The 25,725-nt window shown below is 33.3% G+C and overlaps 1 protein-coding gene across 6 annotated transcripts in view; it reads right to left on the reverse strand.

The window, feature by feature from the left end:
* Window positions 1-25,725, reverse strand: part of LOC114335747 (collagen alpha-3(IX) chain-like) — a 408,590-nt gene that overhangs the window by 129,375 nt on the left and 253,490 nt on the right. For all 6 annotated transcript variants that reach the window (XM_050653325.1, XM_050653322.1, XM_050653324.1 and 3 more), the window contains one exon: window positions 23,555-23,725. In XM_050653325.1, the coding sequence (XP_050509282.1) occupies window positions 23,555-23,725 (171 nt within the window). The remainder of the gene's footprint in view (window positions 1-23,554; window positions 23,726-25,725) is intronic.

A 25,725-nucleotide genomic window follows, 5' to 3' on the forward strand; every position in this document is an offset into this window, starting at 1 on the left:
ACGATGGAAGAAGCAGCTTCGACGCCACATCCGACAGGAAGTATCTAAATCAATGGAGATGCTGAGGTTAGACGCCTAGAATCCAGGACCAAATGCATAGACACATGAACCCATATTCGTGAGTAATTTTTCTTTTTAATACAATACAGTTTAACTGCTTATGAAGTAAGTTTGATGACTATTTTTTTAAATTTTCATATTGACATTTTTATTTTTTTTATTATATAATTACTCACTTACTTATTTACTGACACTTTAAATATTGACGGTTATCCAATATTATTGATTCTTTTATTTTACTTACATTTATGTTTTATTATAATATTTTATATGTTATATTTTGTTATATTTGATAAACTTAACGGCAATGATAAGCTTTACGAAGTAATTGAGACTTCGAGACACTAGGCCATATACTATTGAGTAACGTAGTCAGGCCAAGCCGAATTTATGTTCGAGGAAAGATTTCAACGTATTCTGGAAGATATAACTATATTAAATAGGAATCTCACAAAAGACACTATAGAACGAAGGAAAAATAAGCTAATCACAGATAAATGGGTGGAAAAACTCAGGACTATCACGGAACAGTTTAGGACGGTGCATAAAATATACAAAGGTGACAGCTGTAAGGCAGCAGAAGACAAATTCATTGCAGATATTATTGCAAAAATTGGAGAAAAAATCGAAAAAGTCCAAACAGAACTACGGAAAAGACAAGTTGAACATAACAACGACAAGATGGGAGAGAAATTCGAACAGAAATTCACCAGGAGCATATTTCGCAACAGAGGAGCAGCCCCGCCAAGAGCAGCCACACACAAGCACAATACAAGAAGTAGATTTTTTTCGTGGCCCATCGAATGGAGGCAGATAATTTCACAGCAAGTGGATTAAATTATATTAATGTTTATTACAGAGGAAAACGCAAAAAACTATTAATTGACACTGGCGCAACAGTCAGCGTTTTATTTGAAGAATGTTTAGATAAAAAATACACCGACATAAACAAAACCCGACGTATTAGCTTGCGAGGCGTTACCGGAAAAACTGTATATACAAGGGGAACCTTATTGTGTGACCTTGAAATATTAGATAACTCAGAGAAGATAACGTTGACACAGGAATTTGCAGTTATGAAGAGTTTCACAAATAAAGTCGATGGAGTTATTGGTAGCGATTTTTTATACCAATATTTTGCTACAATAAATTACGAATCCTTAAAATTATCGTTACATGTAGAAGGAATGAGAAGAGATTTGGAAATGCTATCTATGGAAGAAATTTATACGATAATAATACCTAGGAGATGTGAAAAATTATTTTTTTTCGAGATCGGGACACACTACGGAGATTTTGTAACTATACCACAGGAGATAGCGGAAGGAATTTTCTCGGCAGGAACAGTCTCAAAACCAGTCGACGGAAAAATACCAATAAGGATATTAAATATCAATGATAGAGAAATAATTGTTAAGAATTTTAGACCGAAGGTCGAAAGATTAGACAAGTTCGACGTTTTCCACATAAGAGAATCAAAACAATCGGTGAGTCGTGCCGAAAGACTTTTGAATATAATAAACACAACAAATTTATCGCTAGAGGAAAAAAGAGCAATAGAAAAAATATGTGTAAAATATTCCGATGTGTTTTTCTTAGAAAACGATCCATGCACAACGACGGACGTATACAAAGCAAAAATAAAATTGCAAAAAGGAGTATCACCTGCTTATACAAAACCGTATAGATTACCACATGGACAAAAAACGGAAATAAATAGACAAGTAGACAAAATGTTAAAAGACGGGATTATTGAAAATGCAATATCAGAATTCTCATCTCCACTACTTATAGTGCCAAAGAAAAACGATGAAAATGGAAACAAGAAATGGAGAGTTGTGATAGATTACAGACAACTAAACAACAAAATTGAGAATGACAGATTTCCATTACCATGCATAGAAGAAATCCTAGACGCTTTATCAGGAGCAACATATTTTTCACATTTAGATTTATACCAAGGATATTACCAAATATAACTCGATTCTAAGTCCAGACCGTACACAGCATTCGCAACCGATAGAGGTCAATATCAAATGACACGACTTCCGATGGGGTTAAAGACAAGCCCAGGATGTTTCTCACGAGCCATGACTATGGCAATGTCAGGTTTAAATTATGAAAACATGTTTATATATCTTGATGATTTGATAGTCTTTGGCAACAGTGTACAACAGCATAATCAGAACTTAGTGAAGGTATTAGAGAGACTAAGGAAAGTAAATCTGAAATTAAATCCAATTAAATGCGAGTTTATGAAAAAAGAACTATTATATTTAGGACACAAGATTTCGAATAAAGGTATAGCACCAGATCCGGAAAAGATCACCGCATTGGAACAATATCCAATACCACAAAATGCAAAAGAAGCAAAAAGATTCGTAGCCTTTGCAAATTATTACAGAAAACATATCAATCATTTTGCAGAAATAGCCGTATCTCTAAATAGACTATCAAGGAAAAATGTAAAATTTGAGTGGACAACAGAATGCCAAAAAGCTTTTGAAAGCCTCAAGGCGTCAATATCAAACCCCCCCGTAATGGAATTCCCAGATTTATCGGAGGAGAACACGTTTATTCTACGGACAGATGCATCTGGCATCGCACTAGGAGCAACTTTGTCAAACGGGAATGACAAACCGGTAGCATATGCCAGTAGAACACTTAATAAAGCGGAAATGAATTATCCTACGATAGAAAAAGAATTACTGGCAATAGTATGGAGCATTGCTAAATGGAGACATTACCTTCTACAGAAAGAATTTATTATTTTGACAGACCACCGACCATTGGTGTACCTATTTGGTATGACAAACCCTTCCAGCAGATTAACCAAATTTAGATTGAAGTTAGAAGAATACGACTTTACAATTAAATATTTGAAAGTAGCTGAAAATGTAACAGCTGACGCCTTATCACGAATAGAAGTTACATCAGAAGAACTAAAGCAACTAAATAAGGACTCAGAGAAAAGTATATTAGTGATGACGAGAGCACAAACGAAAAAGCAGGAGGAAATCGCCGATTCGAAGAACGAATGGACTGATCAACCAGACGTAGTCGAATTGTTGAAATTCCCGAAAAGTGCGGTAGAGGTAAAACTGATAGACAAGGACGATTGCAAGACAATGAAGCTAGATTCGGCTGAAGAAAATACAAATAGTAGTATATTGTACAACGAAGAAGACGATATTATTTATCTGATTCGAGATTTTCGATCAACGTCTGCACTACGAGCGTCGTTGAGAAACTCGACATATCAAGAACCTCGATCAACGTCTGCGCTACGAGCATCGTTGAGAGCCTTGATTCAAATGTGCGCACAAAAGAATATAAAGGAACTAGTAATAGTAAAGAATAATAAGAGTAAGCCAATTAGTGAAGAGATAAGAAAGGATCCTAAAATATTTAAAGAAAGAGATATCAAAATATGTATAGTACAAGACAAACAGAATATAGCAGATGAAAAATTAAGAAGAATTATAATTAATGATTTTCACATGTTACCAACAGGAGGGCATGCCGGAATAAATAGAATGTACAAAAATATAAGGAAATATTATTTTTGGAATAGTTTACGAAAAGATATCGAGGAATTTGTGAAGAGATGCGACGATTGTCAAAGACATAAGCATTCTATCATAACCAAACAACCTCTAACTATCACATCGACTGCCACCTGCGCATTCGACACAATATTTATAGATCTAGTAGGACCATTTGAGATGGATGACAGTGGGAATAGATATATATTGACACTGCAATGTGAGCTAAGTAAATACATAGAAGGATATGTAATAAAGAACAAAGAAGCCGAAACAGTAGCCAAGGCATTGGTAGAAAATTTTATTCTGAAGTATGGAGTACCCAGAAAAATAGTCACAGACCAAGGCTCAGAGTTTATGGCAAGAACATTTAAGGAAACATGCTCATTATTGATAGTCGACCACAAACCTCCGAGTAAGGCGGTCGCATTCAGTCCAGAATATTTTAAAACATTTTATATTGTAAACGTTAATTTCGATTTGTGTACAAAATGTGATTATTTAAATGTGATTTTAATTACCTACATGTTTTAATATCAGTAATTTGAACGTCTCCGTAAACTTGTTTAAATAAATAAATTCAGTTTTTATTTTTAATTACATTTTTACATTTTAAAAGTAAATAAGTGTTTTGGAATCGAGCTAGTTATCATAAGGCAATTAGTGATAATAACTGAAGAAAATATCCAACAATTTCATACCAGTGGAGTGGAGTTAAAAAGGGATATCAAATGAAATGGTGTGCCAACTCATCAATCCGGATATCAGGTGAATAACAATAATATGTCTTATCAACAATATTTTTTTCCTACGTCAATGTCACAGCCCCAAACGGGTTACCATGATCAAAATCAACAGGCCATATATCAGCAAATGCCAGGCTCATCTACTCAAATGCAACCAATTTTCCCACAATATCTTTCACAACCAAATCCTTTACCTCTCCCCCAACACTTAGTATATCAAAATCCACAAAATCCACAGGTAGTCCAACACATGAATGAACAAGCAGCTCCTAACTCTGAATCTGAAGATAAATGGGAGAAAGTAACAAATAAAAAAAGAATAAGAAGTCCCGAAGTGGAAATATCCAGGAAACAAACAAAATTAAGTGATTATTGGCTGCAAAAGCCACTAGAAACAAAAAACTCGTATAGTATGCTTACAGAAGAAAACGAAGAAAGCCAAGACGAAGCAAAAGATCAAGAAAACAATACAAAACATGTACCCAAGCCCCCACCGATAACCATATATAATGTAGGTGTTGTCCAACACATTCATGATCTACTGAAACAAACCACAGGAGATAAATACACTATTAAAACCATTAGTTATGAAACAGTAAAAGTTCAAGTCGTTGAGGCCGAACATTTTAAAAAATTGATCACTGAACTTGATAAAAGGAATACTCAATACCATACTTTTAGGCCAAAAAGCGAGAAAACATTCAGGTTTGTCATAAAAGGACTGCATCATGGTACAGATACTAATGACATAAAGACAAATCTAGCAGCACAAGGCCACGAAGCAGTGAACATTCACAATATAAAACATTATGTATCAAAAACCCCCTTGCCAATGTTTTTCATTGATATCGTATCGAAGGAAAACAACAAAGAGGTTTATAAAATAGAAAAATTAGGAAACAATATCATCAAATGCGAACCTCCTCGTACGAAAAGAACAATCCCCCAGTGTACAAGATGCCAAGACTACGGACACACCAAAACATACTGCCGCAAAGTACACAGATGCGTAAAATGTACAGGCAATCACGAAACAAAAGATTGTCCTCGGAAATCACGTGATGACAAAGTAAAATGTGTCAATTGTAACGGTGACCACCCGGCTAACTATAGAGGATGCCAAGTTCACATTCAACTACAGCAGAAGCTATATCCTACACTAAGAGAGAAAAGAATCATGCAACCGCATATCCAAACAAATAATACTCAACAAATACAACCTGATTTAACCTATGCTCAAATAGTCAACAAAAATCAACCACAGTGTAGCTATAACAACCAAACAATACCAGGACCTAACCAACCTAATAACAACTTAGCCAAGCTGGAAGAAATGATGCAAAAACTCATGGAGCAAATGGGCACAATGCTCAATTTACTTACTACTGTCATCAATAAGATTGCTTAATGGCTTCACAACTTAAATATAAAATAGTAGTCTGGAACGCAAATGGCCTTTATCAACGGGCTAAAGAACTCAAAACATTCATACTTAATCAAAATATTGATATATTATTAATTTCTGAGACACACTTTACAGAAAAACACTACATGCGGATTCCCAACTACAAGTTGTATTATACAAATCACCCAGACGGTAGAGCTCACGGTGGAAGCGCCATAATTATACGTGATTCTATTAAACACTCCGAAATGGAAAAATATAACAAAGACTACCTGCAAGCAACCAGCTTAACAATTGAGGAAGCACACGGCCCAATAACAATATCTGCCTTATACTGCCCACCTAAACATGTCGTTAAAAAAGAACATTTCCTAAAATATTTTAACACTCTAGGGAACAAATTCATTGCAGGTGGAGATTATAATTCAAAACATCCGATGTGGGGTTCTAGACTAACAACTCCAAGAGGCAGAGAATTAGCTAAAGCAATGGTAGAAAATAACCTGCAACAAATTTCTACTGGCGAACCAACTTATTGGCCGTCTGATTTAAACAAAATACCTGATGTCGTTGACTTCTGCATCACAAAAGGCATCGATACCAAAAAATGTAAAGCTGAATCATGCTTTGATTTATCATCAGACCACTCACCCTTTATAATAACAATCTCCGAAAAAATCTTAAACAAAGAACATCAACCAACTTTGCATAACACCAAGACTAACTGGTCCCAATTTAGAGAAAAACTAGACAGCCTGATCTCACTAAATCTGTCCTTGAAAAATGAACTCGAACTTGAATCAGCTGTAGATAAACTAACAGAAAGCATACAAATTGCTGCATGGTACTCGACTCCCAGCTACGAACCATCTCAAAACAGAAATAATGTGTCTCCCACAATTAAACAAAAAATTTTAGAAAAACGACAATTGCGTAAAAATTGGCAACAGTCAAGAACGGCAGAAAATAAGAAAAAACTTAACAAAGCAACAAAGGAATTAAAGGAATTAATCCATGAAGAAGAAAACCATGGAATACAAGAATATTTAGAAAATTTAACACCAACTGAAGCTACATATTATTCACTCTGGAAAGCCACGAAAAAGCTCAAACGGCCCCAACAGCATAACCCACCAATCAAAGATGAGGCAAACACCTGGGCTAGGAACGACAAAGAAAAAGCTGATCTTTTTGGCAAGCACCTTCAAAAAGTATTTACGCCATACCCTTCTACAGTATCTACAGAGGAAGAAACAGAACTAACCAGATTCCTAACAGCACCGTTTCAAATGGATCTGCCCCACACGAAATTTACAGTCAACCAAGTAAAACAAACAATAATAGATGAAATCAACATCAAAAAAGCCCCTGGATTTGACCTAATCTCTGGCAAGATTCTAAAAGAAGTCTCGGATAAGTGCATAAAACTAATCACCTTTATATTTAATGCAATTCTGCGTCTAAAGTACTTCCCTAGTTCATGGAAAGTGGCACAAATCCTAATGATCCTTAAACCAGGAAAAAGACCGGAAAATGCATCTTCATACCGGCCTATAAGCCTTTTGCCTATGATTAGCAAAGTCTTTGAAAAAATGTACGTAAAAAGGTTGAAAACGATAATAGACGAAAATAAAATAATTCCAGAACACCAATTCGGTTTCCGAGACAAACACGGAACCATAGAACAAGTGCATAGGCTAGTCAACCAAATAAACGAGGATTTTAACTCCAAAAGATACTGTTCTGCTGCTTTCCTTGACATATCTCAGGCTTTTGACAAGGTATGGCACATAGGGCTACAAATAAAATTAAAGAAGCTCCTACCCTATCCTCACTTCCAGCTCTTAAAATCCTACATAGAAAATAGACACTTCCTTGTGAAGCACGGTACCGAGCACACCAAGATATATCCCATTCACTCAGGCATCCCACAAGGCAGCGTTCTCGGCCCAATTCTGTATCTTTTATACACAGCGGACATTCCAACATCTAGTACAACTACAGTTGCAACGTATGCAGACGACACTGCTATCCTGGCATCCCACACAGATCCAACAACAGCATCAAGGAATCTTCAATCAAACCTAAATAGAATTCAGCAATGGATGAAAGTATGGCGCATCAAATCTAATGGAACTAAATCATTACATGTAACATTCACGCTACGCAGAGAAACATGCCCCCCTGTATATATTGATAATTGTCTAATTCCTCAATCCGAGGACGCCAAATATCTTGGCATGCACTTGGACCGCCGCCTTACTTGGAAAAAACATATTTTTACAAAACGAAAACAGCTTGGACTTAAATTGAGAAATATGTATTGGCTCATTGGACGCAATTCCAAACTATCTCTGGATAACAAAATTTTACTCTACAAGTCCATCCTCAAGCCCATATGGACTTATGGGATTCAGCTATGGGGCACTGCTAGCGTCTCCAATACAAACATCTTACAGAGATTTCAAAACAAGGTGCTGCGTTCCATAGTCAATGCGCCATACTATGTATCCAACGAGGTGATTCAACACGACATCCCCCTAGAATCCGTGAAAGAAGCCATACAACGTTTTAGTGTTAAATACTTTGAACGAGTGTTAGTGCATCCTAATGCGTTTGCCAGACAATTAAATGTGCGGGACGTCTTTGAAGTGCGTAGACTAAAACGGCAACTGCCGTCCGACTTAACCAACTGAACGTAATCAAAAGTGTATTCAGACTGATAAAATTTTAGTTTTAGAATTGTAAAGAGGTTACTCACTGGAGTAACTCTCTACATGTCTATATTTTTTACCATAACAAATGCTTAATGCCCAATGGGCAGATTGTTGTACTCAATGGAGTTAATAATAAAAAAAAAAAATGCTCATTATTGCAAATAGAGAAACTAAACTCAACAGCATATCACCACGAAACAATAGGAGCTTTAGAAAACACTCACAAACATTTAAATGCGTACCTTAGGATACAACTATCAAAATTCCCTACAAATTGGAGTACATGGGTGCAATATTTCTGTTTTTCGTATAACATTTCAGTACACTCAGCAACGGGTTATACACCGTTCGAATTAGTGTTCGGAATAATATGTAGACTGCCGACAAATGTTCAAAACGAAATAGAACCCCTGTATAATTTTGACGACTATCCCATGGAACTGAAATACAGACTACAAGTAGCCGCAAAGGAGGCCAGAGAAACACTAACACATACAAAACACAGCAGAAAAAAAATATATGATGCCAAAACGAGTAAAATAACTTATAAACCAGGAGATAAGGTATTAATAAAAAATGAGCCAAACACAAAACTTAACTCTTTGTTTTCGGGTCCATATACCGTAATTAAAGATGAAACGCCTAACGTAATTATTGAGAAAAATGGTAAACAAGTAGTCATACATAAGAATAACGTTAAGCTGTATAATATATAAAAAGAATAAGTACTGAAAAGTGTTATAGTGTAAAAGTGTAATAATAGTCCACCATAAGGCTTTTACTAGTACTTAAGGTTCAGTGTACATACTTATATATCTCATTTTTTTTCTTTTCTCATTTTCTTTTAATATCTTTGTTTAATTTTCTTATAAAGGAGAGACGTCAGTCAGCATAAATAATATAAAATAGAGATGAAAGGAAATTGTTACTGAAATTCCCTTTCATCTTTTCCCCGCCCAGAGAGATGTGATGGTACACGACAACCCTCACGGAATTTTCCTAATTTATTTGTTATAAGAATAAGGTCAATATTATAGTTGCAATTTGTATAATTTATTACGACAGTAGCAAAGTTCAAAGTATTCAACTCATTCGCAAGACTGCAAACAAAGCACACGTCATTATTGAAATACGTATAGCATAACCATATATGGTAATACATATGGGCATTGTTTTTAATATAATAGATATAAGTGGGAAGGTCGAGTACCTGAGACATCGTTGTTGGATCAGTGTGTTCGCTGAACTCTGCTGGCGCGTAGTCAGGGGATATAGTTACCGAGATATGGGTCACCTTGACCTATCCTAACGATAATGTCGGTCGACGTAGTTGTAATTGTACCTTTAACCTTGAAAGAATAAAGTTATGTAAAAAGTTTAAGTTTGTTTGTTCGGGATAGTGTCTTCGTCCAGCAACCCCCAACATCACATGGCGACCCGTGCCTTAAGTTAAAGAATGGAGTTTTCTGGTTCGCATACACCGAGAGAACAATTTCTTTTCTCCTAAAACACCGATTTCTTTGAGCAATATTTCTTAAAAGTTAACATATCCTATTAACTTAAACATACCGGTTCACATATAAAGAAACGAGTTTTTTAAACACAACTCAATAATTTCTTACAGATAATTTCTTCAATACTAAGAAATGCATTAATGGTTACATTTAATTTTCTTATCCTAAAGTTTTTATTTCTTAAATTGAAAACTACAAATATTTTGCAGTATAAGAAATATAATGTTAAGTTAATGCATATTTATATTTGTGAACAAGAAATTTTCTTGTAATTAAATAAATATTTTAAACAACAAGAAATAATTCTTCAGAAATACCCTCTGTAGTAACTGTGGTTATAAAATAAAAACTTTGTCATTAATGCCGAAATGTTACTTGCAAAGAAATTTTCTTCCACAAAAGAATTGCGCAGATTAACTATTTATGATTTAGTCGTCAGTGTTTGTCAAGATGGCGTGATATGTTCATCTTCATATAGATGGATGTTGGATTTATTGGTGTACTTTAAAAATTAACGGATATTTTGAAGGCACGTACATATATAGGTATTAAATAAAAGTAAATTGAGTAATTTAAGATGTAATAACAATATTGTTGCGTAGCCGAATGGTTAAAAAAGAAATATAATAGTATCTTTATATGCTTTTTAGGTATAATGATGGACGACTCTGAAATAAAGGAGCTGGGAAATATGCCACAATTTAAAGCTGGGACAGAATGATATAATATATAGCTTCAGAACAATATTAAGAAAGGAGTTATTAACCAACTGCGGGACCTTTCAGAACTTCATACATGTAAGTACCTTTTTAAAAATGTGTATACTTATGTATCAACTATAATAGGTTTCTTGAATGTATCGTCTTCTATAAAAATTTACAATATAACGCTATATCAAACATGGCGGGTGCAACGCTGAGGATTTTTTCTGTTAATTTATTTGAGATAAAGAAATCAGTTAGTCTAAAAGAAATATATGTTTATGGTTAAGAAATGTTATTGCCGAAAACCGTGAATTAGTTAATATGTATTAAATGACTTAGATGTAAACTAATAATACTTTCCCGTAATAAAATTTCTTAATGATTAGGTATGCTGTCTCTTTTAGATTATAAAAATTTAAAAAATTACATATTATTGTCTGCTTCAATGTTTTACATTGGTTGTATTTTCCCTCTTGTTTTAGCTAAACAATATTTATTTTGTGACTTAATATTATACAGATAAATAATTAATATTTCATTAACAAAAAGAAAAAAATAAACGATGTATAGGTTAAATAATGCCATGTTTGAACTAAATATGATTGATTATTATTAGTATTAATAGTTCTTACGTGGGGCCGTGTATTTGTTTTTTTTTGTATTTCCTAAATTTGTCAAAATAAATATCTATATCTTTATAAAAAAAAATTTTATTAAAGTAAGTTTACTCTTTCTACATAACGATTTTGTTTTAGTGAATTGCTGATATACAAAGTGCTATTAACAAAAGAAGGAAAATTTGAGGAAGTTGGATTTGCCTCTCCATCATTTTATTGTTGTGTAGAAGCCAGTGGTTTAAGAGTGGAGAAAATATTTGTATGTAATAATAACGTTTTATATCTTGTTTTATTAATAAATAATGATTTTACCTTAACACAATGATTTATTTCGCGGTATGTAATATCACTTTATTTTAAAGAAATATTAACTTAACTCTAAATATACGTTTATATCTGCGAAATATATTTCTTAACATTAAATAAATTAATTATTAATATTAAAATAATAATATTCCTTACTAAGAAATATTATTGCTCAGAAAGAATAGTTTTCTAATGTGTAGAAAATATATTTTTATGACTAATAAAATTAATTAACATCAAGTGTAATTTCTTTCTGATAAATGGGTTTGAAGTTTGCCAGAAAGTGATAGTTCAATCATGTTTAAGATATATTTCTTTGGCTATAGTAGAATTTATTTGAAATATTTTAGAAAATTATATCTTACATACAAAGATATATTTCTTAGGCAATATGCCAAGTCGATCTTTCTTAAATATTAATAAAGTTTCTTTATGTCAAGAATTTTTTTCTCTCGGTGTATAGATTGAGGTATGCAGCTCTACACGTAAGATGGGAAACAACCAGAATAAAGAAAAAGAGGAACAGATCTTCATAAACCAAGCAGGCAACAGCGGAAGTGTGACAGCTGAAACCGGCGAAAACGAGAAGCTATCAATCCCTGGAGTTTTGGGAATTGTATCGTTCAGCCTGGCCATAATCATCGTCGGATGGCTACTGTATCGACGATGGAAGAAGCAGCTTCGACGCCACATCCGACAGGAAGTATCTAAATCAATGGAGATGCTGAGGTTAGACGCCCAGAATCCAGGACCAAATGCATAGACACATGAACCCATATTCGTGAGTAATTTTTCTTCTTAATACAATACAGTTTAACTGCTTATGAAGTAAGTTTGATGACTATTTTTTTAAATTTTCATATTGACATTTTTATTTTTTTTATTATATAATTACTCACTTACTTATTTACTGACACTTTAAATATTGACGGTTATCCAATATTATTGATCCTTTTATTTTACTTACATTTATGTTTTATTATAATATTTTATATGTTATATTTTGTTATATTTGATAAACTTAACGGCAATGATAAGCTTTACGAAGTAATTGAGACTTCGAGACACTAGGCCATATACTATTGAGTAACGTAGTCAGGCCAAGCCGAATTTATGTTCGAGGAAAGATTTCAACGTATTCTGGAAGATATAACTATATTAAATAGGAATCTCACAAAAGACACTATAGAACGAAGGAAAAATAAGCTAATCACAGATAAATGGGTGGAAAAACTCAGGACTATCACGGAACAGTTTAGGACGGTGCATAAAATATACAAAGGTGACAGCTGTAAGGCAGCAGAAGACAAATTCATTGCAGATATTATTGCAAAAATTGGAGAAAAAATCGAAAAAGTCCAAACAGAACTACGGAAAAGACAAGTTGAACATAACAACGACAAGATGGGAGAGAAATTCGAACAGAAATTCACCAGGAGCATATTTCGCAACAGAGGAGCAGCCCCGCCAAGAGCAGCCACACACAAGCACAATACAAGAAGTAGATTTTTTTCGTGGCCCATCGAATGGAGGCAGATAATTTCACAGCAAGTGGATTAAATTATATTAATGTTTATTACAGAGGAAAACGCAAAAAACTATTAATTGACACTGGCGCAACAGTCAGCGTTTTATTTGAAGAATGTTTAGATAAAAAATACACCGACATAAACAAAACCCGACGTATTAGCTTGCGAGGCGTTACCGGAAAAACTGTATATACAAGGGGAACCTTATTGTGTGACCTTGAAATATTAGATAACTCAGAGAAGATAACGTTGACACAGGAATTTGCAGTTATGAAGAGTTTCACAAATAAAGTCGATGGAGTTATTGGTAGCGATTTTTTATACCAATATTTTGCTACAATAAATTACGAATCCTTAAAATTATCGTTACATGTAGAAGGAATGAGAAGAGATTTGGAAATGCTATCTATGGGAGAAATTTATACGATAATAATACCTAGGAGATGTGAAAAATTATTTTTTTTCGAGATCGGGACACACTACGGAGATTTTGTAACTATACCACAGGAGATAGCGGAAGGAATTTTCTCGGCAGGAACAGTCTCAAAACCAGTCGACGGAAAAATACCAATAAGGATATTAAATATCAATGATAGAGAAATAATTGTTAAGAATTTTAGACCGAAGGTCGAAAGATTAGACAAGTTCGACGTTTTCCACATGGGAGAATCAAAACAATCGGTGAGTCGTGCCGAAAGACTTTTGAATATAATAAACACAACAAATTTATCGCTAGAGGAAAAAAGAGCAATAGAAAAAATATGTGTAAAATATTCCGATGTGTTTTTCTTAGAAAACGATCCATGCACAACGACGGACGTATACAAAGCAAAAATAAAATTGCAAAAAGGAGTATCACCTGCTTATACAAAACCGTATAGATTACCACATGGACAAAAAACGGAAATAAATAGACAAGTAGACAAAATGTTAAAAGACGGGATTATTGAAAATGCAATATCAGAATTCTCATCTCCACTACTTATAGTGCCAAAGAAAAACGATGAAAATGGAAACAAGAAATGGAGAGTTGTGATAGATTACAGACAACTAAACAACAAAATTGAGAATGACAGATTTCCATTACCATGCATAGAAGAAATCCTAGACGCTTTATCAGGAGCAACATATTTTTCACATTTAGATTTATACCAAGGATATTACCAAATAGAACTCGATTCTAAGTCCAGACCGTACACAGCATTCGCAACCGATAGAGGTCAATATCAAATGACACGACTTCCGATGGGGTTAAAGACAAGCCCAGGATGTTTCTCACGAGCCATGACTATGGCAATGTCAGGTTTAAATTATGAAAACATGTTTATATATCTTGATGATTTGATAGTCTTTGGCAACAGTGTACAACAGCATAATCAGAACTTAGTGAAGGTATTAGAGAGACTAAGGAAAGTAAATCTGAAATTAAATCCAATTAAATGCGAGTTTATGAAAAAAGAACTATTATATTTAGGACACAAGATTTCGAATAAAGGTATAGCACCAGATCCGGAAAAGATCACCGCATTGGAACAATATCCAATACCACAAAATGCAAAAGAAGCAAAAAGATTCGTAGCCTTTGCAAATTATTACAGAAAACATATCAATCATTTTGCAGAAATAGCCGCACCTCTAAATAGACTATCAAGGAAAAATGTAAAATTTGAGTGGACAACAGAATGCCAAAAAGCTTTTGAAAGCCTCAAGGCGTCATTATCAAACCCCCCCGTAATGGAATTCCCAGATTTATCGGAGGAGAACACGTTTATTCTACGGACAGATGCATCTGGCATCGCACTAGGAGCAACTTTGTCAAACGGGAATGACAAACCGGTAGCATATGCCAGTAGAACACTTAATAAAGCGGAAATGAATTATCCTACGATAGAAAAAGAATTACTGGCAATAGTATGGAGCATTGCTAAATGGAGACATTACCTTCTACAGAAAGAATTTATTATTTTGACAGACCACCGACCATTGGTGTACCTATTTGGTATGACAAACCCTTCCAGCAGATTAACCAAATTTAGATTGAAGTTAGAAGAATACGACTTTACAATTAAATATGTGAAAGGAGCTGAAAATGTAACAGCTGACGCCTTATCACGAATAGAAGTTACATCAGAAGAACTAAAGCAACTAAATAAGAACTCAGAGAAAAGTATATTAGTGATGACGAGAGCACAAACGAAAAAGCAGGAGGAAATCGCCGATTCGAAGAACGAATGGACTGATCAACCAGACGTAGTCGAATTGTTGAAATTCCCGAAAAGTGCGGTAGAGGTAAAACTGATAGACAAGGACGATTGCAAGACAATGAAGCTAGATTCGGCTGAAGAAAATACAAATAGTAGTATATTGTACAACGAAGAAGACGATATTATTTATCTGATTCGAGATTTTCGATCAACGTCTGCACTACGAGCGTCGTTGAGAAACTCGACATATCAAGAACCTCGATCAACGTCTGCGCTACGAGCATCGTTGAGAGCCTTGATTCAAATGTGCGCACAAAAGAATATAAAGGAACTAGTAATAGTAAAGAATAATAAGAATAAGCCAATTATTGAAGAGATAAGAAAGGATCCTAAAATATTTAAAGAAAGAGATATCAAAATATGTATAGTACAAGACAAACAGAACATAGCAGATGAAAAATTAAGAAGAATTATAATTAATGATTTTCACATGTTACCAACAGGAGGGCATGCCGGAATAAATAGAATGTACAAAAATATAAGGAAATATTATTTTTGGAATAGTTTACGAAAAGATATCGAGGAATTTGTGAAGAGATGCGACGATTGTCAAAGACATAAGCATTCTATCATAACCAAACAACCTCTAACTATCACATCGACTGCCACCTGCGCATTCGACACAATATTTATAGATCTAGTAGGACCATTTGAGATGGATGACAGTGGGAATAGATATATATTGACACTGCAATGTGAGCTAAGTAAATACATAGAAGGATATGTAATAAAGAACAAAGAAGCCGAAACAGTAGCCAAGGCATTGGTAGAAAATTTTATTCTGAAGTATGGAGTACCCAGAAAAATAGTCACAGACCAAGGCTCAGAGTTTATGGCAAGAACATTTAAGGAAACATGCTCATTATTGCAAATAGAGAAACTAAACTCAACAGCATATCACCACGAAACAATAGGAGCTTTAGAAAACACTCACAAACATTTAAATGCGTACCTTAGGATACAACTATCAAAATTCCCTACAAATTGGAGTACATGGGTGCAATATTTCTGTTTTTCGTATAACATTTCAGTACACTCAGCAACGGGTTATACACCGTTCGAATTAGTGTTCGGAATAATATGTAGACTGCCGACAAATGTTCAAAACGAAATAGAACCCCTGTATAATTTTGACGACTATCCCATGGAACTGAAATACAGACTACAAGTAGCCGCAAAGGAGGCCAGAGAAACACTAACACATACAAAACACAGCAGAAAAAAAATATATGATGCCAAAACGAGTAAAATAACTTATAAACCAGGAGATAAGGTATTAATAAAAAATGAGCCAAACACAAAACTTAACTCTTTGTTTTCGGGTCCATATACCGTAATTAAAGATGAAACGCCTAACGTAATTATTGAGAAAAATGGTAAACAAGTAGTCATACATAAGAATAACGTTAAGCTGTATAATATATAAAAAGAATAAGTACTGAAAAGTGTTATAGTGTAAAAGTGTAATAATAGTCCACCATAAGGCTTTTACTAGTACTTAAGGTTCAGTGTACATACTTATATATCTCATTTTTTTTCTTTTCTCATTTTCTTTTAATATCTTTGTTTAATTTTCTTATAAAGGAGAGACGTCAGTCAGCATAAATAATATAAAATAGAGATGAAAGGAAATTGTTACTGAAATTCCCTTTCATCTTTTCCCCGCCCAGAGAGATGTGATGGTACACGACAACCCTCACGGAATTTTCCTACTTTATTTGTTATAAGAATAAGGTCAATATTATAGTTGCAATTTGTATAATTTATTACGACAGTAGCAAAGTTCAAAGTATTCAACTCATTCGCAAGACTGCAAACAAAGCACACGTCATTATTGAAATACGTATAGCATAACCATATATGGTAATACATATGGGCATTGTTTTTAATATAATAGATATAAGTGGGAAGGTCGAGTACCTGAGACATCGTTGTTGGATCAGTGTGTTCGCTGAACTCTGCTGGCGCGTAGTCAGGGGATATAGTTACCGAGATATGGGTCACCTTGACCTATCCTAACGATAATGTCGGTCGACGTAGTTGTAATTGTACCTTTAACCTTGAAAGAATAAAGTTATGTAAAAAGTTTAAGTTTGTTTGTTCGGGATAGTGTCTTCCTCCAGCAACCCCCAACATCACAAGCCCTAGGAATTTTTGATCATTTCATACCAACATACGGACTCAAGAAGCAAATAAGAACAGATCAAGGCACAGAATATAAAAATGAAGTAATGCGGGAACTAACAAAGCTACTAAAAATAGAGCCCAACTTCTCAACGGCATACCATCCACAGTCCATTGGAAGTTGCGAAAAACTGCACAGAACATTAAACGAGTACGTAAGAGCATTCATAGACGAAGACAGAAAATTGGGATGTGTGTTGCAGGATGTTCACATACTGCTACAATACAACCCCTAACGCGTATCATGGGTACACACCGTTTGAACTGTTATATGGCAGGAAGGTTAACCTACCAGAAGACCTTACACAGGAGATTCAACCATGTTGCAATATAGATGCTTACTACAATGAATTATGCTACAAACTACAAAGCGCACACGAGAGAGCTAGAACCTTCTTACTAAAATACAAAAAAGAGCGACAAGAAAATAACAAGCGCAAAGCAACATCACAACACTTTAAAATAGGAGACCTAGTCCTGGTAAAAAGGGAAGAGAATGGTAAGTTTGATAGTCTTTATGTAGGCCCCTTCACAATAACAGAGGTAAATAATGTTAATTGTAAGATCAGATTGGAAAACAATAAAATCAGGGAAATACATAAGAATAGATTATATGCCTACAATCCGAGAACACAGTGAGTGACAAGTGAAACGGGAACAATGTTGATAACGAAAATTTTTATTTTTTTTTGTATTTAATTATTATTTATAGGAAATAAAAAATGTATATATTGTATTTATTAAAACGCAGTAAGCAGTTGGTGGTACTATTAGAAAAATTTTCTTCCTTTTCCGTAGTCAGAAAATTTTCGGAAGGAAAGGAAGATGTGTTAGGATACAAGGCATCTCTTAGTAATCTTCTTATTAAAACAAATCCTTTTAATAATTAAAAATGTCTTTGGCAAAACAACTACGTTTGTTTATAGTAAATACGATCGACCTACATTAGCACATCGGTGTACCAGTTTTCGGTTTGACCAAGGTCGGTTTGAAATAACAAATAGTATTCATTATTTATAACCTAGTCGACTCAGCGCTTTTAACCAAAACAATCTTACTTTCATTATATACCAAAACAATAAACAGGAGAATACCGATTATTAGTTCTAATTCCATTGCGAACAGTAAGTCATAATATTTGAGATCCCAAAGGGCAAACATCACAGCTACTGAGAAATAACGTACCACCAGCTCTTTACCGTTAGTACTCTAACTTACGAAATAAATGCATCTACGGTAATACGAGTTATTTCATCAACCCTTATGGTAGGGGGTAACCACCCCTTACTTATCTGAGGTGGCTAAGAAGCTAGGAGCCACTATAAGTTCAACTCCCTGTATAAATAAAAATAAGCACAACAGCAATGGTTTATTAATGCCATATTTTTTATTTATTGTCAAATTTTTTAAGAATTATTAATATTGCTAATTTTCTTTATATCAAATACAAAGTGAGTCAAAACGCAAGTACATTATTTTCTCAGTAATATTAAATGGAACACCCTGTATTTTATATCATTATTGAAAAGTAACATTAACGTACTTTAATTTTTATATAACATTCCCTATGCCCAAATTTATTAGTTTTCGAGATATTTTCATTTTTCAGAGCAAATTATTTTAGGTGTTTAAATTTATCTAAATTTTAAGTAAGCCATGACTGAATTGACAATTGAAGATTACCGATTATCATTCCGGTAATCAATGTAACACTGTAGCAAATAAAGAAATAAAAATAATTTATTAGTAATACATTTTACAAACAAAAACACAACCACTACATGCAACATTTTTGAAACAATTAAAAACTATCTTTTTATGTAAATGCAACAAATAAACAAAGACAATTAGTAATAAATTTTACAAAAAAACACACAAACACAAAATACAATATTTTGTGAAGACAATTAAACACTACTTTTGTATGTAAATGTAACAATGTAACAAATAAAGAACGAAACATAATTTATCAGTAATACATTTTGCAAAAAAACATGTTTGAAAAAATTAGAAGCTACTTTTAATAAAATATTTTTAATATTTAATTACATCAGGTGTTCAAATTTATCTCCTATAGTCTGTTCGCTAAACTCAGACGCAACTTTCTAGATGTTTTAGTCGGTAATTTTGCCAATTTTAGTAAAATTGGCAAAAAATAATTACTAAATAGTTAATAATCACTAAATAGTTAGTAATTTTGCAAATTTTTGCAAAATTGGCAAAAAAAAATTATCGACTAAAATATCTAGCCAGTTGCGTCTGAGTTTAGCGAACCGACTATATCACATTTATGTACGCCTAAAAACGATCATTGAATGAGCTACTTACTCTACGGAGCATTTGTAAATTAACACATCGAAATACACTTTGTATTCTATTTTTCATCTCATCCCTTGTTGTTAGAGGTATTTTATAAACTTCATTATTAACGTAACCCCAAAAAAAATCAGTTCAGTTTATTAAATTCTGGTGATTTGGGTGGCCACGCTACTGGTCCATTGCAAAATGAAAATATCTCGAAAACTAATAAATTTAGACATAGGGAATGTTATCTAAAAATTAAAGTACGGTAATGGTACTTTTCAATAGTGATATAAAATACAGGGTGTTCCATTTAAAATTACTGAGAAAATAATGTACTTGCGTTTTGACTCACTCTGTATTTGATATAAAGAAAATTAGCAATATCGACCATTCTTAAAAATTTTGACAATACGTTAAAAAATATGGCATTAACAAACCATTGTTGTTTTGCTTATTCTTATTTATACAGGGAGTTGAACTTGTTACGATTTTCATATAAAATTGGTTATAACTTTGTAAATACCCTGTATAACATAACAAACCTTTATATTTTTGTGATGGAGAAGTTAACAGGATTTCGAATTTAAAATAAAATATAGGGTGTTCCATTTAAAAAAACATAAGTTTGGTCTGCCACTGTGTTTCGAACACCCTGTAAAATTCTAACTAATTTTGTAATGTGAAGCTCAAAGGTGGCTAAAATTTTTGTTATTAACTTTTATTGCTATCTATTACTATAGCGGAGCTATTGAGCTTTACCCTACTAATCAATCACCCTGTATAAAATTGGATTTTCTTTTTAATCTGCACTGGGCCAACTGATATGGGAAGGGGCTCGTACATTACAGAACGTTTTTGATTTTTAACAAAATCATCATCAGTGTTAAGAACCTAAAAGTTAGTAGGTATAACCGTGTTAATGAATGCAAAGTTAATATTTAAAATATTGACTAAGATTAAGGCAAGTTGGTTATACTTACAGGTTAATTACAAGCTGAGCCACCAAAGAAATACCAGGGTGAGAACCCCTGGTACAATTATATACCATTTAAAGGCAGTGGCGACTCGTGACTTTTTCTGAAGTGTTACCAAAACCAGGTGCAAAAAATCTTATTTAAAAAAATGAAGATATGGCTAAATGTATATATACACTCACCGGCACAAAATTCCTCCACCCAAAATTTTTGATTAAGTTTGACAATCTATAACTTTATTATTTGTACTTCGATTAATTTTAAAGATTCTTGCACGAGTTTGTAGGTACATGTATTGATGTCAATTGATATTATTCCGGTAACAAAAAATGTTTGCTTAGATAGCATTGTACGGGGGTGAATGTAAGCGTTGTTTTTTCTCCTAATTTTAAAAAATTCTGTGGAAAAATTGGAGGGCTGATTTTGTTTCATACTCCCTTTGTATTATCCTGGAGGTATCACTAAGGTCTTGTTTTTTGAATTATCTGAATATCTCTTTTCTTGTAAGAGCTGTAATTAAAAACACTGCTTTGAAGGTTTATTTAATTAAAAATATCAAACGCACTAAAATTAACTAAACAAAACAAATTTAACAACAAAACAATTCAATAGCGGTTATGTCCACCTCTTGCAGCAACGACTGCTCGCAATCTGTTTAGCATCTAATAAAGATGTGATATTCCTCTACCAGAGCCATAACTGTACCAAATTTTCTGGAGGCCTAGGATCACGGCAAATAGCTTTTTTTATTCATCCCATAAATGCTCAATATGATTGAGATCTGGGCTGCATGCGGGCCATTCTAATCTTATCAATCCATCTTATCAATCCAACCTCAATTGTATGAGACAATCAGTGTTTTTATTTACAAAAAATGATCTCTTACAAGAAAAAAGATATTCGGATAATTCAAAAAACAAAAGGTTGGTGATGCCTCCGGGAAAATATGACAGGACTATGAAACAAAATCAGCTATTCCATTTTTCCACAGAATTTTTTAAAATTAGGAGAAAATACAACGCGTCCTTTCACCCCTGTACAATGACATGCAAGCAAAATTTTTTGTTACCGGAATAATACCAAACAATATGAATACATGTACCTACAAACTGGTGTAAGAATCTTTGAAAATCGGAGCACAAATAATAAAGTTATAAATTGTCAAACTTAATCAAACATTTTGGGTGGCGGAATTTTGTGGCGGTGAGTGTAGCTTCAATAATATCATTTTGTATATCACTTGAAACTCTCGAAAAAACAGATGTTTCTAGGTGTTGACAAAGTTTTTGATCTTTTTTGGCAGTTAATGTTAACAATTCCCTGTAATTGCCTGGATTGTCAGAGTCGTCGCACTCAAAATGACCACGAAACGCTAGTTCTTGTTTGGCCCAAAAACATATAGTATCTATTATAACTGTGCTAAGGATATACCTATCTATTTTTTTAACAAACTCATTATGTTTAGCAGTATTTGCTTTTAAAGCTTGGTTAAGAGAACTTTTGATTTTTGTTTTGCCAAACTGAATCAAATTGGGTATACATCTTACATGTAGGTAACGGAGAAATTTTGTCTCCTTTTTAAAAATCTAACACTATTTAAATCGTGAACCTGGTCCACCCATTTTTCTGTAGAAACCAGAAGACATGGCCAACAATACAGTATATTTTTCTTGCAACCATAATGTAACCAAGGATTTTCACTGTACCAACTAAATTTAAAATATCGAACTACTTTTGTTGATTCCTTTTTTAAATTGTTTAAAATAGGTCTTTCATTTTTAATCTCATTTTTTTCTTCAAAATATACAAGGAGAATTACTTTTCAAGTAGTTGATCGATTAAAAAGCGACACTCATCCATGGTTAACTGCACGCACACTTTTTATAGGTACTGTCACCAATTTTAAATCTGGTAACAGCGCTATTGATACACAGCGCGCTTATGCCGTTGCTTCTTCAAAATTTTCAGTCACTAGCCGGTTCCGAGCGCCAGCGTGGGTATATAACCATTGTAACCAGAAATGAGTCTGGTAACAGAGTATAATAAAGTGCAACTGAATCACATAAACTCGCCAATATTTTCGTGTCTACGAGTAGTTGGCTATTTACTGAGTTAGGTACTATTACCACATAATATAATAATATATTTCTATTGGTAAAAATATTGGTAAATAGAATTATTCATCGTCATAAAATATTTATTTGCAAGATTTATAACTGTTACCAATGGTAACAGTGGTTACATGGACGCTTCGCCAGTGTTTAAAGGGTTCTCACCCTGGTATTTCTTTGATGGCTCAGCTTGCAATTAACCTGTAAGTATAACCAACTTGCCTTAACCTTAGTCAAAATTTCAAACATTAACTTTGCATTCATTAACACGGTTATACTTAATTTTAGGTTCTTAACACTAATGATGATTTTGTTAAAAATCGAAGACGTTCTGTAACGTAGCCCTTAAAGGGATTTTAATTAAAAAACTTTTATACCTTTTACAAAGAATTTTTCATTAAAAATAAATTTTTGTAAAGGTTTTTTCTCACTTTTAAGTTGTTGTAGATATCAGTCAGGTATTTGACCAAGGATTACTGTATCAAGTAAACATTTTTTTATCATTATTAGCAAAAGAAAGACTGTTTTTAAGGAAAGTTAATAGAATCGATAAATGTATGTTACAAATACTCACAGGATTGCCTGGATATCCTCTTGGACCAATGGGTCCTTGTGTTCCAATTTCTCCTTTGTCCCCTTTGTCTCCTATTAACCCTGGTAATCCGTTAACGCCGTCTTTACCTGGAGAACCAGCAGGTCCTGTTGTTCCTGTAGGACCTTGTTCACCTCTTTGACCTGGTGGCCCCTAAAATATAATTTTTTAATTTACACTTTGCTATAATTTTGACGTGTTGTATATTTATTAAGTAATGTTTGACAATATAATCTATAAATTAAGAAGAAATCAACAACATAAGTCTTGGTCCCAACCAAAAAATGAAAAGAAGATTCCTTCTATAACAAACAAAGAAAACTTTGAAAGTGCAAAGAGGCAGACGCTAAGAGAAAGTACATACCTAGTACGTAACATGAAAACAAATAAAATTAAAAGGAAATCTAAAAAAAAATCAAAAGGATATGAATATAATATATTATTATATTACCATAATTGAGGCCATGAGAGCCAGAGTGGCCTAACTGATTTTAACATCACTTAATATAATCAAAGAAAATGATCAGAAGCTAACTAGTCCATTAAAATGTTACATTTAGGTTGCATTTCTTAGAGGAGTCAATTTTATTTTTTTAATGTGTAGGGGGGTTCAGTAGAAGTCTAAGTTCAAGTTTTTGGGGTCGCCACCCTTGTCCCCCGGCCGCCATATTGGAAAAAGGGGTGCAAAGGGCTTTCGCGCTGTATCTCCTAAACTAGCAATCCTACAGAAAATTTCGTTATACATAAAATGTAGAAAATTAAATTTCCTACAATTTTATATCTATTACTTTTTGTCGTCAAGTGACCAACAAAAAAGTTATACACAAAAATATGAGAAAATTTTGTAAGAAGTTTCCTTTTGGAGGGTATAACTTTTTTTCCCTTCATTTCACAATAAAATAACATCATAGCGATTTTGTAAAGGATTTTTCAATGAATAATTTTCACTATAAAGTTGTTTAATATTATTTATTATCTAGGTTTTACAGCGCTCCAATCTTGACCAAATTCTCGAATTCTCATAGGAATACAATAAAAAAAATACTTTTCTATCTATATATTAGTCGAGCGGCAGCAATCGTTATGCCGACCGCGAAAATCAAATTTAAGGTGAATGACCAATTTTGGTCTATTTTTATGTTTTCGAGGTCGATGAATCCGAATATGAAGTTTATTTTTATCTAGATTTGGTGGAACATGTTCAAAAATCAAATTTTATACGAAAATCAGTTTTGATGATTTTTCAAATTTACCTCGCTGTATCCTTGGTCGCTGTAAATATTTCCTTTTGAAAATTTTACTGTGTCATCTTTGAAGTATGTAAATAACAATGGAATTTGTCCAAAATGTTTAAACACATTAAAAAAAGGAGTTGTTAGTTTTTAAACATTTTGTCATCATATTTCGTTAGTTTCATGTTTACTTAAAAAAGTTGAGTGACAAATTTTTTAGTTTATAATTTTAACCAACACAACAATAAAATATAATTCATGAAGAAGTTTTTGGGAAAATTTTAAGTCAAAATATACAATAGGAAAAAAGTTATGTTACTTCATAGACAAGCGGCACACCCCAAAAAACGCTTGTATCTCGACCACGGTGTGGTGAATGGCTAATTTTGGTCATACTTTATGATTTTGATATCAAAAATTCGTTTTTTGCTCTTCTTAAGAATTTTGCATTTTGCGGTTGCGTCATTCTTCTTCTGAACCGGCAAACAACTTCTTGGGCCTTTTCTATATATGCTTAGGGTTATAAGTTTTATAGTGGGAAGAAAGGTCAAAAACAGATTAATAATAGCATAGAAATGTTAAAATCATAATAAATTGTATGAATAAAAAATATGTATAGATAGAAAAGTAAGCCTAACTTTTTTTTATTGTATCCCTAGGAGCATTCGAGAATCTGGTCAAGTTTGGAGCGCTGTGAAACCTATATAAATAAATAGAATTAAATAACTGGTTCGTCCACATAAGTAGGAATAACAATTTTTAATTTTCTTGTTTTTGTAAAGAATATTTTAATTCATTTTCTTTTCAATATTATGGGACACCCCGTATATACGAGTAGGCCAATACCTAATTCAGTGAGTATGTATTAATTTTTATCATTATTTTCAAGTAAAAACCTTAAAGTTTTTTGTATGTAATTAC

This window comes from Diabrotica virgifera, chromosome 6 (genome assembly GCF_917563875.1).
Source record: "Diabrotica virgifera virgifera chromosome 6, PGI_DIABVI_V3a".
NCBI lineage: Eukaryota > Metazoa > Arthropoda > Insecta > Coleoptera > Chrysomelidae > Diabrotica > Diabrotica virgifera.